This window comes from Panthera onca, chromosome D1, assembly GCF_046562875.1.
Source record: "Panthera onca isolate mPanOnc1 chromosome D1, mPanOnc1 haplotype 2, whole genome shotgun sequence".
Lineage (NCBI taxonomy): Eukaryota > Metazoa > Chordata > Mammalia > Carnivora > Felidae > Panthera > Panthera onca.
In genome coordinates, this window is record NC_138348.1 from 10,085,349 (window position 1) to 10,099,450 (window position 14,102).

General features: G+C 53.2%; 1 protein-coding gene across 5 annotated transcripts in view; it reads right to left on the reverse strand.

Annotated features, from left to right (window-relative positions):
* Positions 1 to 14,102, reverse strand: part of LOC132660714 (pregnancy-associated glycoprotein-like) — a 26,989-nt gene continuing 12,887 nt past the window's right edge. For 2 of the 5 annotated variants that reach the window (XM_078433544.1, XM_078433542.1), the window contains 9 exons: positions 9,698 to 9,765; positions 6,419 to 6,581; positions 5,421 to 5,538; positions 5,216 to 5,334; positions 4,225 to 4,424; positions 1,921 to 2,037; positions 878 to 1,022; positions 688 to 786; positions 1 to 327 (listed from right to left, as the gene is read on the reverse strand). In XM_078433544.1, the coding sequence (XP_078289670.1) occupies positions 175 to 327; positions 688 to 786; positions 878 to 1,022; positions 1,921 to 2,037; positions 4,225 to 4,424; positions 5,216 to 5,334; positions 5,421 to 5,538; positions 6,419 to 6,556 (1,089 nt within the window). In that variant the 5' untranslated portion in view covers positions 6,557 to 6,581; positions 9,698 to 9,765 and the 3' untranslated portion in view covers positions 1 to 174. Of the gene's footprint in view, positions 328 to 687; positions 787 to 877; positions 1,023 to 1,920; positions 2,038 to 4,224; positions 4,425 to 5,215; positions 5,335 to 5,420; positions 5,539 to 6,418; positions 6,582 to 7,665; positions 8,286 to 9,697; positions 9,766 to 14,102 lie in introns of those variants that run through there. The other 3 variants (XM_078433543.1, XM_078433545.2, XM_078433541.1) reach the window with 2 other exon arrangements.

Consider the following 14,102-nt stretch of genomic DNA (forward strand, 5'->3'; position numbering starts at 1 on the left):
GAAAATGAGGTCTTTTATTCTCCACTGGGAGAAGGGCTTTGCAGAGCCGAAGACACAGTTCAAGCCGGCCCCTGGGCAGGAATGCCCTGACTGCGGGGTGTGTGTGTGTGTGTGTGTGCACACGCGCGCGGGTTTGGGGTGGGCACGGTTGCTTCCTGGAGCTGGCCCCAGTGTTTACACTGCCAGAGCCAGGCCAATCCTGTTGTTTTCTCGATCGAAGACGGTGAAATACAACCTCAGGAAGACATCGCCCAGGATCCAGGAGTCTGAGACCAACAAGCTGTCTCCGCTCTCGTCAAAGCCGCTGTAGCAGGTGCCCTGAGGACCCTGGAGGAGACAGAAACACTCACCAGTCAGCAGCGGCGGAAGTGGGGTGCCCACGCAGGAACCAGAACTGTCTGCAGCTCTCACGGTCCGCCGGGTCTTTCCTTCTGACTCGCGCCGGCCGTTCCCTCTGCAAAGTATGCCTTCCATTCTCCCCTCACCCCTACCGGCTCCTTCCGACTGAGCTCAGCCCCTGCAGGCAGCCTTCCCGGGGACCCACGCGGGCCTTCCCTGGCCACTCAGCGGCATCTGCAGTGACGCGGCTTGGCCTCTAGGGGGCGGGGGCTCTTCCTCCCGGCTGCTCCCCAGCCTTCCTGCACGTCCCGGATCTGAGGACCGGCCCCGGGGTTGTGGGCTCCTCACCTCCTGGATGTAGGCACTGGCTGGCACCGGGTAGTTGATGCCGTTGATGGTGAAGACGATGTCGGGCAGAGTGTTGGCGGCATCACAGTCAACTACGTACTGTCAGAGAAAGCGAGGGAGAGGAGGTTGGCCCAGCCGACCCTTCTACGTGTGGGGAGCCCTAGGGCGACCCTGCCGCGTGACCCTTCACCTCGCCGCTGTAGGACCGGTTGGCGCCGATGATCATCTGGATGTTGAAGACAACGTGAGACGGGCCAATCAGCAGCGAGGTTCCTGTATCAATGATGGCCTGGCAGCCACCATCACAAGCAATGACCTCCCCGTTCATGGAGATGCTGGGAGGCAGAGGGACAAAGCAGGCCGGAGGATGACTCTGCGGGCTCCCTTCGCTACCCCCCTCTCCCCGGCTTCTCCCGCACCCCCCCTCAGCTCAGGCCCGCCGGCTGTTTCCCTGTGTTCTGACCCTGCTGACCTTCTGTGACTTCCTTCAGGTCTGCAACTGGACCGAACTCTCTTGGGCCTCAGGGCCTTTGCATACGCTGCCGCCCCTTTCTAGAACCACCCCAACCCCCTTGGGCTAATTTCTCCTCATCCTCCAGCTTCCAGCTTCAGGCAAGTCTTACGCCCACACTCGGTCAGGTCTCCTCTCTGGGTCACCTTGGCATACTTTTCCTCCTTTCTGGCATGCATCAAAGGGGGTAATTCCTTATTTGTGTGACTTGTTTCCTGTACACCTGCCCTGTGAGATGGTGAGCTCTGGAAGAGCAAGTTCTATTCTCAGGGCCTCCCTCGAGAGACCAGGACTCAGCAGCCGTTCAACATGTTTGTTGAACGAACGAACGAACGAACGAATGAAGAGGAAGCGAGCGAGGGACAATGAGAGACCCGTATTTGGTGCGTGGCTCATGATGGGGCCCCCACAGCGAAAATGGAGGTTCCCCTTGGCGGACGTCTCTCTGATCCCCTTTCCGTCTCAGCCTCCCCCCCAGCAGGCGGGCGCAGACCTGCAGCCGCTGCTTCTTCCCCGAGAGAGTTCAGCTCCCCACGTCGGCGGGCCTCCCTCGCCCCTCGCCTCACACTCCAAGATCCGGGCCTGGGCCCTCTTCCCTGGTCAGGACCTCGCCAGGAGGCGCGGGGCTGTGAGGACCCGTGGGCAGCGGGTGTCCGGGCACGTCTGGGCGCGTGTGCCCGCGTGGGCATCGCTCGGGGCGGCGCTCCGAGGGCCGGGCCTACCTGTCCATGGATAACTGCCAGTACAGCCGTTTGGACACAGGGACCCAGTTGAGGTCTCCGCTGTAGTAGGAATGGTCCACACCGCCGAACATCACCACACTGCCCTCCTCGTTCTTTCTGAGGTGGGAGGGAGAAGGAAGGGCTCATTGTGAGTGGAAGATAACCGGGCCGGGGGGTGGGGGGGGGGATGCTTTTCTCAAGCTCAGCAGCACTGTCTGAGGGCTGTGTTTATCGTGCCTCACTTGTCCACACATCCTCTGCTCTCCGTTTTACAGACAGGGAGGTTGAGGCACGGAGAGGTTGAAGCCTGGCTGATGAAATGGTGAAGCCGGGTTCGAAGCCGGACAGTCCGGCTTCAGGGCTGGCTCTGACCATCCCCTGGGCCGACCCCCTCGAGCGATCGGAGCGCTCAGATAGGCGGTCGGAGGACGCGTCGGCCAGAGAGGTCTGGCCTGCCATCTTTCAGAAAATTCGAGCGCTCAGGCTCACCCGGGGTGTGGGCTACGGGCCCCGTGCTCGGCGAGGCCCCACATCTCCGCCATCCCTGTCTGGAAGTTCCCAATGCTTGTCAAACAGGGGCCCTCACGTTTTCGTTTTGCACTGTTCCTTCCTGCAAATTATGCAGCGGGGCCTGGGAGCACGCAAACAATATTAGTGAGGGAGGAAACTGCTCTGCCGACCCCTCTCCTTCCTTCCATAACAAGTCTATGGGCACATCTTGCTGCCTCTTCCGCCAATGTATACCCTGACTCATGCTCTGTTCCCGCCTCCCCACCCTTCCGCCTCCACCTCCCCAGACCAAGCCGCCACCCTCTCTCTCCTAAAGAGGCTGCTGTATGTAGCCTCTTCCCCGGCCTCCCTGCCTCCGCTCCACGGCATCATTCTCCGGGGCACCCCCAGGGTGAGCTTCCAAAATTGTAAATTGGGTCATGTCTCTTCCTTGCCTAACCCCTGCCAGAGGCCTCCGCTCCCCGTTAGAGCAAAACCCCAGGGGAGCCATGGGGCGCCTGGGGGGCTCAGTCGGTTAAACATCCGACTTCGTCTCAGAGCATGATCTCTCGGTTGGGGGGTTCGAGCCCCACGTTGGGCTCTGTGCTGACAGCTTGGAGTCTGGAGCCTGCTTCGGAGTCTGCGTCTCCCTCTCTCTCTGCCCTTCCCCCACTTGTGCTCTGTCTCTCTCTCTCCCCCCCCCCCCCAAAAAAAAAACCCAACCCAGGGGAGCCTTGTCCCTGCCTCTCTGCCAGACTTCCTTCCCACCTCCCTCCTCCCCCAGGGCTCTGGCCGCACTGGCTCCCTTGCTTGGGCTCGGGTGGTGCTCAGGTGCTCCTCTGCCTGGAACTTTGTCTCCCTGGCCCGGCTCTCTCCCATCACAGAGGTCTCAGCTCAGAGAGGCCTTTGCCGTAGCCCGTCTGCAACCTCGCCCATTGCTGTCTGTTCTGTCACCTTGTTTTGTTGCTGCCGCGGAACCAGTTACCATCCGGAGGTACCTTTTCCCTTTCTTTATGTACTTATTTCTTGGCTGCCTCCTTCGCCAGCCCATAGTAGGTGCTCAATCAATACATGTTGAATGAATCTTCTCCTTCGACTGGCTCTCGTACTCCTGAGGCTCAGAGGGGTTCAGCAGCTCTGGGGTTTGAACTCAGGCCCCCCTAGAACCCACAGCCTCCACCATACTCTCTGTCCCCTACACACATCTGTGGGTCAAACTCAGCCTTGGGTGGAGAAGACACAGTCTGTCAACAGGGTCCTTCACGAGTCTGGGCTTCTCCCCTGCCCCCGCCCCCTCCCAGACCCTCAACCGGTCAGGGGACTTCAGTTTTTCCCGCTACTGAGCCCGGAGACCGGAGCCTGGAGATCTGACTTGACCACACACCATGGGGGAGAATCCTACAGGCTGAGATCGAGTCCTGCCGTCCGCAAGTACCTGCCTGGGCAACCTTGTGCAAAGCTCCTCTCTGAGCCTTGGTTTCCCCATCTGTCAGATGAGGGACTTAGACTGCGGGGGTCAGCAAAGTTCTCTGGTCAAGGGCCAGAGCGTCATTATTTGAGGCTTCGCAGGCCGCACGGTATCTATTGCGATTGCTTGGTGTTGCCGTAGCAGAGCAATGGCAGCCACGGGCGGGATGGAAACAAATGAGCCTGGTTGTGTTCCAATAAAACTTCATTTACAAAAAGCAGATGGTGGGCCACCTATGGCCCCCAGGCCATGGTGTGCTGACCCCCGGACTAGGCTCTCTCTCAAGAAACGTTAGGGTCAAATAGTCTACCATTTTTCGACAAAGGGCCGGTCCAGCCCGGACTTACTTGCTTAAGTAGAAGGCAAAGAGCTCCTGAGAAATGAGACCCTGCTTCCATAGGTTGTCGAAGACAGGGACGGTCCCTCTGAGGCTGAGGCTGGGGTAGGCCAGGCCCAGGATGCCGTCGAAAACTGCGTATTCCATGAACTTGCCGGGCTCCCTCAGGCTCAGGCCAAACGCCTGGGCCACGTCAACGAGGCCCCCGAACTGCGGGAGAAGAGGGTGTTACCGGGGACGGATTTGAACGTGGGGCTGGGCTGGGCGGACGTGGGCAGAGAGATACGACTAACACCGCAGAGAGAGACCGAGGCGTGGCCGTGCCCTGGGCGGACCTCAGGTGGCCGCGACACGCCGGAACAGACACACACGTTCTGTCTGCGTGGCGCTGGGGATTTTAACGCACACCTGCTCCCCCGTGACGCCATGCCTTTGTCACAGGCGGGGAAACCGAGACTGGAAGTGGGACCAAACTGTTCCCACCTGAGGACAAAAGGAACCGAGAGGAGGGTGGCCGTCTTATTGGCATTGCTATGACGCGGTGACAGAAATGGCTTGCGTCCCTCGCAATTCATTGTGGATCCTGTGTCCGCCCACGGGGTGTGTGTGTGTGTGTGTTCAGGTGCTTTGGAGGAGGCAGTCCAAGGCTTTTATTAGATTCTCAAAGGCCCCCGAGGGTAAGGACCCATTTATCAGGCCACTCCCACTCCTGTGGCCCCTGCTTTTTTGCCTGGGAGCCCGGACCCCGCCCCCCCCCGTATCAGTTCCGCCCCCACCTCCCAAACACCCCCCACCTGTGTGAGCCCTGCGCTGCCTCCCAGTGGGAAAGGGACTCCCTTTCATCTAGAATACCTCCCTAGGGACGCAGCCCCACAGGGCAGGCGGCCAGCTGCCGGGGGACTTTGGGGAAGACAGGTGCTCCCACCTGACCCCACATCTAGTCCTCTAAGCAGTCATCGCTCCCACGGCCGGCCTGCCGCAGCCTCCGGTTTCCACGTTACCCGAACGGTGTCGTAGGCCAGAAATCCTGACATCGTCCCGGAGCCGTACTGGAGGTGGATGGGCCGGCCCGAGATCCGGAAGGTGGAGGACCGCACAGGGTTGAAGACGTTGTGATTAGCTGCAGACGCAGGAGGTGAGCGTCCGCCAGTCTGCCGAGGACCGGGGACGGGGTGGTGGGGGCGCGCGTCGGAAGGCTGCACTCACCACAGGCAGGGCTAGAGCAGTAGATGGAGGGCACCCACAAGTCAGACGAGCCGGTGTCAAAGATGACCTTGAACTGCTGCGGGGGCGTGCCAATGCTGATGGTGCCAACGTAGGCCAGCTGCAGGGGCCGGGAAGGGGTGGTTACGGCAGGCCCGGCGGCCCTGGTCCTTCCTGACTCCCAGGGTGCCTGCCTCCACTGGGTGTCCCGGGTCTCCTGAAACCATCTACCTTACAGCCTCTGCTCAGGCCAGTGCCTCTGTTTGAAAAGCTCCTCAGTGTCCCCTGCAGCTCACTAAATCCTTTCCAGCCTTTCAAGGCCCGGCTTGAGTGCTTCCTCCTCCAGGCAGCCCGCGTAGGCCAGCCCAGGCCACTTCCTCTAAACTCAAGATGTATATCAACACCATGCGGCTGGCCCTTTTACTGGACCTTCATTTACTTTTTGTCTGTCTTCCAGGCTGGGCTATGCCTCCCTGGAGAAGAGACAGTAACTCTCTGTCAACAATAACAGTAACCTCACACACTGGTAGGTGCTCAATAACTTTTTTCCTGGTGTCACTCTTGGGGCTGTAGAGGCCGAACTTCCTCTGCCTGGGGTGTCGGGCTGGGTTCACAGGGGGCTTTGTCGTTTGATCAGATAGGGCTCGCCCTTCAAGTATAACTCAGTGCTTTGCTTAGTTCAGAACGAACAAAATCCCGCAAGCCAAGCACCATGGTTCACAGGTGCCCAACGATGTATCGTTGGCACTGAAATGGATGTTTATCTGCCCCCTTGTCACTGCTGGACCCGGTCACCACGGGCCAAGTGCTGAGGTTAGGAGTGCCTTCTCCCCTGGGAATGGGGTCCCCGCTCCCCAGCGTTTCTGCCTGCAGGAGCCCCAGCCCCAGCCCCCCTGTGCACACCTCCAGATGAACCCCAACGCTTGGCCGGAGCCCTAGTGTGCTCTGTAGAGTCATTCTCCTCCCCCCCCCCCCCCCCCCCCCCCCGCCACCGCACTCACATCCAGGTAGTTTCTCATCGGTTCAAAATATATCCCCAGGTCCAGATTTACAGAGTCAACGAACTTGTAGGCCAGGTTGTAAGGATGGTTCTCCAGGAAATCCTTCAGCCTGTCTTTCTCCCTGAGGTTTTCTCGCATGGACTTGACCCTCGTCAGAGGGATTCTGGACACCAGCATTGGGAAAGAGACACAAATGAGAGACAGCAACGGCCTGCCCTGTGTTACCCTGCACCTGCCAGATCTTCTGCTGCCTGTCACGCTATCGGGGGTTTTCCCAACATTTTTACGATGTCCTCTTACTATCAGGACAGCCCCCCCCCCCCCCCGCCAAACACGATGGAAAGACCGAGGCGATAAACTTAGGTTTGGATACAGGTTCTGTTGTGTAATCTGGGGTAAGCCATACGGCCGTTCTGTGCCTCACCTTCCCACCTGCAAAAAGGTGGAATGACAATAATCCCCCCCCCCCCCCCCCCCGTAGCATGTTTGGGCGTTAAGCAAAAGGATGGCTGGGATGCACCTGACTGGTACGAGGCCTCGACAGTGGCAGCCATCACTGTTGCTACTGTCACCTTACTGTATCTTTGTCAAAGCCCTGGGAGGGAGGTGGAGCAGAAATCGTCGTCATCGTTTTACAGGGAGTGTGCAACTTGCCTGTGGTCGCACTGCTTGTTAGAGGCAAACCTGGGCCTACAAGTAGCCCCCTTGATCTCTTTCCGGGGCTCAGCCAGAAGACAGGGGTTACAGAGGAAGTGAGGAGGTGGGGAATAAATTAGGGAAATGAAGAGGGTAGAGAAACAAGAAGGACTCAAAATGGAAAACATACAGTATTTTGCATTCACAGAGACGTCCAAAGAGACAGAGATGAATAAGAGAGACATAGACATGTGGAAATGGAGAGAGAGCAGAGAAGAGACCCAGAAACAAATGCAGGAGAAATGCTGTTCCTAGACAGAACCATGCCTGCAGTTGCACAGGTTGTGCACTGAGCAATTCCAAGGAGCACCTTGTCACATAGCTCACATGACTGGCACCCCTGGAGCGGTACAACCCTGCAGGCCTGCCCCAAGACACCCAGGGCCCCAAAGTGCACATGGTAAGCTACTGATCAATAAAGGCAGACTTGAACTTTAAGACAGTCTGGGAATGATTAGATTCTCTTCTCTACCCATGGATGGGCAGGAGAATAAGAGGGCAAGAAAGAGCCCAGAAAGAGAGCTGATGCCACCTGCAGTCCCTGTACTTACGTGACTAAGCACTCTGAGAGGGCCACCAGCCCAAGGACCCAAAACCACTTCATGCTTTCTCCTCGGGTTCTGAGCATGCAGTGGCCGGCAAAAGTTGTTTGCTATATGTGCTCTGACCTGTCCCAGTTGTCCCCTTGAGGGCTGCTAAGTGGACCTGATAAGAAAAACAAACCTCCCCGATAAGATCTTTAGCCCATCAGTGTTTGTGAAGAGGGGATTTAGAAAATTCACAGAATACAGAGATTTCTGGTGTAATCTCTTCCTTGGGGCTTGGCTGGAAAAACAAAAAACAAAAAACAAAAAGCCCAAACCACAAGATCTAGAAGAGCGGGGACTTTTGCTGTCTTGGAGATAAAGGTGCTGCTAATAATGTGATAAAAACAAGTGCCAGGTGTTATGCTTGACTTTTCTGATTTCTGCAGTTCCCCCAAGGGTCCTGGAGGTACATGCACTGGGAGCCTCATTTGGAGAGGAGATTGCTAGGGGGTCAAAAGTCACAGTGAAGACACTGAGGGACAGCACACTGCATACAAGTGACTTGAGGTGATGGGATGGCACAGACCAAGGGCACTTAGGATGTCTTTCTGTTGAGATTAGGCCAGAGCAATAGTATGATTGCACCATTAAAAAAAAAAATTAATGTTTATTTATTTTCGAGAGAGAGAGAGAGACAGAGCATGAGTTGGGGAGAGGCAGAGAGAGTGGGAGACACAGAATCGGAAGGAGGCTCCAGGCTCTGAGCTGTCAGCCTAGAGCCTGACTCGGGGCTTGAACTCAGGAACCGCGAGATCATGACCTGAGCCGAAGTCAGACGCTCAACCGACTGAGCCACCCAGGCGCCCTGCACCATTTTAATATTAGGAGAAAGGTGATGTGTGCATCCAAAAGAGATCTTATTCATAAACAAACATTTCTTGGGGGCCCACCGTGTGCTGGGGTCTGGGCTGGATGCTAGAAAGTCAGAGTCAAATAAGACACAAGTGGTCCTTGGGTTCAGGAAGCTTGCCATGTAGGGCAGGGCTCACACGCTCAAGATCCGGGAGTGAGGGAAACGAATGGAAGGGCTGGACGGGGCATCCCCTGCCCCACCACAAGGGGGCAGCCTCTACCCCGTTCCAACCAGCAGCTGCCACGTCTGGCTGATGATGCCAGCCTGGCCAAGTTTTCAAGAGAGGTCAGAAGCCTGGATATTGATGTGAAATCCTTATTTTCAAATGTGAGCAACTATTTTCTTAAAAACAAACCGACCCACAAACACAGTGTGAACCAGACCTCAAGCAACTGTGGGCTGTAGGCTGTACAGGTTTTTATTTCTAGCCAAGCGGTGGGAGTAGAGCACAGACTGAAGGGGTGTTCAGTTCACGTTGGTTGAACGAATAAGAGACTGAATACATCCTCACCATATTAGTTTTCTTTGCCTTTTCAAAAATTGATGTATTTAAATTCAAGTTAGTTAACATATCGTGTAGTATCGGTTTCAGGAGCAGAACCCAGGGATTCATCACTTCCATACACCGAGTGCTCGTCCCAACAGGGGCCCTCCTTAGCGCCCATCACCCATTTAGCCCACCCCCCACCCACCGCCCCTCCAGCAACCCTCAGTTGGTTCTCTGTCTTTAAGAGTCTCTTATGGTTGGCCTCCCTCTCTGTTTTTATCTTATTTTTCCTTCCCTTCCCCTGTGTTTATCTGTTGAGTTTCTCAAATTCCACATATGGGTGAAATCATATGACATCTGTCTTTCTCTGACTTAATTCACTTAGTATAATACAGTCCAGTTCCATCCATGTTGTTGCAAATGGCAAGATTTCATTCTTTTTGATCGCTGAGTAGTATTCCATTGTATCATATCTTTTAATCCCTTCATGAGTCAACGGACACTTGGGCTCTTTCTACACCTTGGATATTGTTGATAGAGCGGCTATAAACATTGGGGTGCGTGCGTGCCTCCCAATCAGCATTTTTATATCTTTTGGAATACCTAGCATTTGTAAAGAAGGACCACCAGGGTCAGAGATGAGCCAACAAACTTACCGGTAACCTCTGTTTGCTGAGCACCTGACTTAATTTCCCAAGAGGATTCATGCCTTGAAACATTTTGTCTGCCAAGCCAACACACAAAGGAATAATTAAGTTTTAAGTTTGTCAATCAAAGAAAGCAAAAAAAAGCTTCTGCTTAGCCTGAGATGAACAGGGCTGCCCAATTAAACTGGTGTTATTCCAGCCAAAGAGAAGGGAATGGAATTTTCCAGCTCCTGTAGGACTGCCAGGACACTGGTGTTGGTTCCTCTGTGAGATCTGTCCAGGACTGACCCTTGAGTAGAACAGTGGGATGCTGGCCTGGTCCCCAGGCTTGGGTAGTAGATGGAGCGGGGGCCCCTTTTTAATTTTTAAATTTGTTTAAATGTTTATTTAATTTTGAGAGAGAGAGGGAGACAGAGTGCGAGCGGGGGAGGAGGGCAGAGAGAGAGAGGGAGACACAGAATCCGAAGCAGGCTCCAGGCTCCGAGCTGTCAGCTCAGAGCCCGACGCGGGGCTCGAACCGACGAACCGTGAGATCGTGACCTGAGCCGAAGTGGGACGCTTTACCTACTGAGCCCCCCAGGCGCCCCGACACATGCCCCTTTTTAATGTAGCGATTCCACTTCTAGGACTCTCACCCAAAGATACATTGGCAAAAAGCCTTTTACAGGCTTTTTCAACTTGTTAATTCAACCGAGTAAAATTTAAATATCTAATTGGCTGTACAATTCATGGATGGGGCAGCATCCTGTCTAAGCAAAGAGACGGGAGCCCCTGAGGAGCTGTATGAAATGGAGACTTTTCCTACAAGTCAGGTGGGGCGAGAAAATTACCAGCAAAAGAAAAAGATTGTGCTAGGCAAGCCTGCTTTCCCTCAAGGGGAAACTAAGGGGTCTTATCATGAAGATCACCTTACCTTCCTTTAGGGGATCTAGAGGGCCCATCAGAGAATTCCTGACTGACCGGTTAAGACCACATTTCTGGGGAAGGTTGAAACTGCAGTGAGATTATGCATTAAGCCTCCACTGGGGACTTGGCCTACGTGATGCCCTCAGGGCCCGTGATTTTGTTTTTTTAAGGAAGATGTACTCATAAGCTACATGCACTATTTGCAAAAGCAAAAAATTAGCAGCACTCCCAAAGTGACGGTCAAGGGGAGCGTGGATACGAGCTGCACGGTGGCCGCACAACGGGGTATAATGCAGATGGAAGAAAGAAAGGGATGGGTGAAATCTCAAGGGTATATTGTTTGTTTAAAAAAAAAAAAAAAGACAGGGTAGAACAGAACACAGAACAGTATTTGTAGCTTGCTGCTTTTATATGCACATATATGCCTACTTTTACTAAGAATCCGTGGAAGAAGAAACTCAAAACTAACGAGCACCGTTACTAATAGGGAAAGGCAGTGTCAGAAGCGACATTTTTTCTTTCTTTTTTTTTTTTTTTTTTAAATTTTTTTTTTCAACGTTTTTTATTTATTTTTGGGACAGAGAGAGACAGAGCATGAACGGGGGAGGGGCAGAGAGAGAGGGAGACACAGAATCGGAAACAGGCTCCAGGCTCCGAGCCATCAGCCCAGAGCCCGACGCGGGGCTCGAACTCACGGACCGCGAGATCGTGACCTGGCTGAAGTCGGACGCTTAACCGACTGCGCCACCCAGGCGCCCCAGAAGCGACATTTTTTCTTGTTCTCTTGTGTGGCTTTGCAACCATGTACATGTTCCACAGAATCCCTCACCCGAAAAGACGTCCCCCCACATTGAGGATAAACTGTGGCAAATGAACACAACGGTCCTCAAGTTGGTGACAGCTTGAATTGGAAGTCTCAGTTGGTACCAATTAATTATTTTTCTTTCTCTAACTAAATATGTACAGTGGACCTGTGAATAATATGGGGTTTAGGGGCGCTGACCCCCTCTCCCCAGGCTGTCGAAAACCCACATGTAACTTCTGACTCCCCTAAAACTTCACTACGAATAGCCTACTGTTGACCAGAAGCCTCACTGGGAACATAAACAGCCGATTCACGCATGTTTTGTACGTTATACGTATTATATCCTGTATTCTTAGGATACAGTAAGCTCCAGAAAAGAATGTGTTACTAAGAAGATCGTAAGGGAGAGAAAATACACTTTCAGTCCTGCACTGTATGTATTGGAAAGACTCCAGTGGAGTTTAAGTGGACCTGTGTGGTTCAAACCCGTGTTGTTCAAGGATCAACTGTATTTCCCGGCTCTGGCAGGTGAAAAGCCTGGGAGCAGTGATAACCCGATAGCGGAGACCGCCCTGGGGCCCAGCCTGTGGCCTCCAGATACCATTTACTACTTATTAGAGGATCAGGGATTCTTGAAGAGATGGCCGATTCCAGGGCTGGGCCAAGAAATGCACGGGGTGAGCCTAGGATTGTCTCGAAGGTCCAGAAGGTTGGGAGCCTCCAAAGATCACTGAAATCCTGTCCAAAGGTTCAGGAATCAATAGGAAGAGGCTTCCGCTGGCCAAAAGTGGGACGCTTTGAGCAGCGCCTCAACTTGATCGAAACAAATCAAATATACAAAAAGTCATGAGGTCCGTGGGATATTATACGGCATCTAATTTGTCACCACGGGGCATTGCTAGGGCACCGACTCGTTAGTCTGATCATTGATGGAGAAAGGGAAATAATCATCGATATTTACGCTATTTTTGTCTGAGTGAAGTATATTTCAGGTAACTACAAATAATTGGCAAAGGCAAGTTCTTCTTTACTGAAGCATCCTAGAAATTAAATTCAGAAGCAATGGTAGAGTGAAGAAATCGCTGCTTTGCAGCCCCTGATAAAACAATGGATCTGGGGGAAGCATACAAAGGGGAGACACTATTATTTATTCGAAGTCTTAAGAGACAACAACCAAATGCAATGCATGTGTACGTCCTTTCTATCCTGATCCCGAATTCAAATCAGTAAACCGTTGAAAGGCATTGTGAGAGGGGCGCCTGGGTGGCTCAGTCGGTCAAGCGTTCAACTCTTGATTTTGACTCAGCTCGTGATCTCACGGTTTGTGAGTTCAAGTCCCACATCCGGCTCTGTGCGGACAACACGGAGCCTGCTTGGGATGCTCTTTCTCCCTCGCTCTCCGCCCCTCCCTCACTCAAGCTTGTGGGCTCTCTCTCAGAATGAATAAGCTTTAAAAAAATTGTTGAAAAAAGGCATTTTGAGAGTACGAGGGAAATTCGAGCATGGACTGGACATTAGACGATATGAAAGTTATTGGTACTTTGGTTTGGGATAAAACAGCATTGTGGTTATATATATTTAAAAAATCTTGGGGCGCCTGGGTGGCTCAGTCGGTTAAGCATCTGACTTTGGCTCAGGTTGTGATCTTGCGGTCCGTGAGTTCGAGCCCCGCGTCAGGCTCTGTGCTGACAGCTCAGAGCCTGGAGCCTGTTTCAGATTCTGTGTCTCCCTCTCTCTGACCCTCCCCCGTTCATGCTCTGTCTCAAAAATAAATAAACGTTAAAAAAAAATAAAAAAAAAAAATCCTTACCTCTTAGAGATGTACAATAGTCTTAAAGTGAAATGGTAATCTGTACCTTAAAATACACCAGCAAAAATGAATGAATAACCAAAAATTTTAAAACGAGGGTCTAGATAAAACAAAGATGTGGCATAATTGCCATGGGCTGAATTGTGTCCCCCTCCCTGTCCCTCAAATTCCCATGTTGGAGCCTAATGCCCAACATGATGGTATTTGGAGGTGGGCTGGTGGGGAGGGAGGGAGGTTTTTTTTTTAATTTTATTTTTTTCAAACAATGTTTTTAAAGGTTACTTTTATTTGAGAGAGAGATAGAGAGCAAGCAGGGGAGGGACGGAGAGAGGGGGACAGAATCCCAAGCAGGGTCCGCTCAGTCAGCTAAGCATCTGACTCTTGATTTTGGCTCAGGTCATGCTCTCACGGTTTGTGAGTTGGAGCCCTGTGGCGGGCTCTGTGCTGACCGTCTGGAGCCTGCTGGGGACTCTCTCTCTCTCTCTCTCTCTCTCTCTCTCTCTCTCTCTCTCCCCCCCTCTCTCTCCTGCTCCCTGGCTCACGCTCTCTCCAAATTAATTAATTAATTAAAAAAAAATTAAAAAACAACCAACCCCCCCCACACAACCCTTACATTTTGAGGTTTCTGCCTTTAGTGTTACCCCGATGGACCCAAGAAGAGCAGACTTGAGCCGGCCCCCTCTGACTGGGTCACTGGGAGCTGCTTCTCCTTTAGTTCTTCCCCTGGGAACTGCCCACCCCCACCCCCACCCCCACCCCGGGGCTGCCTGACCATCCCGCTGGAGATTCTGAGGAGCCACGACAAGGCCCGGATGTGGATGAGTGCATTTTTAGAAAAAACCAACCGGGCATCCCCCTCCCCGGACTCATCTTCAGTGCCGTCTGCAAGGTGA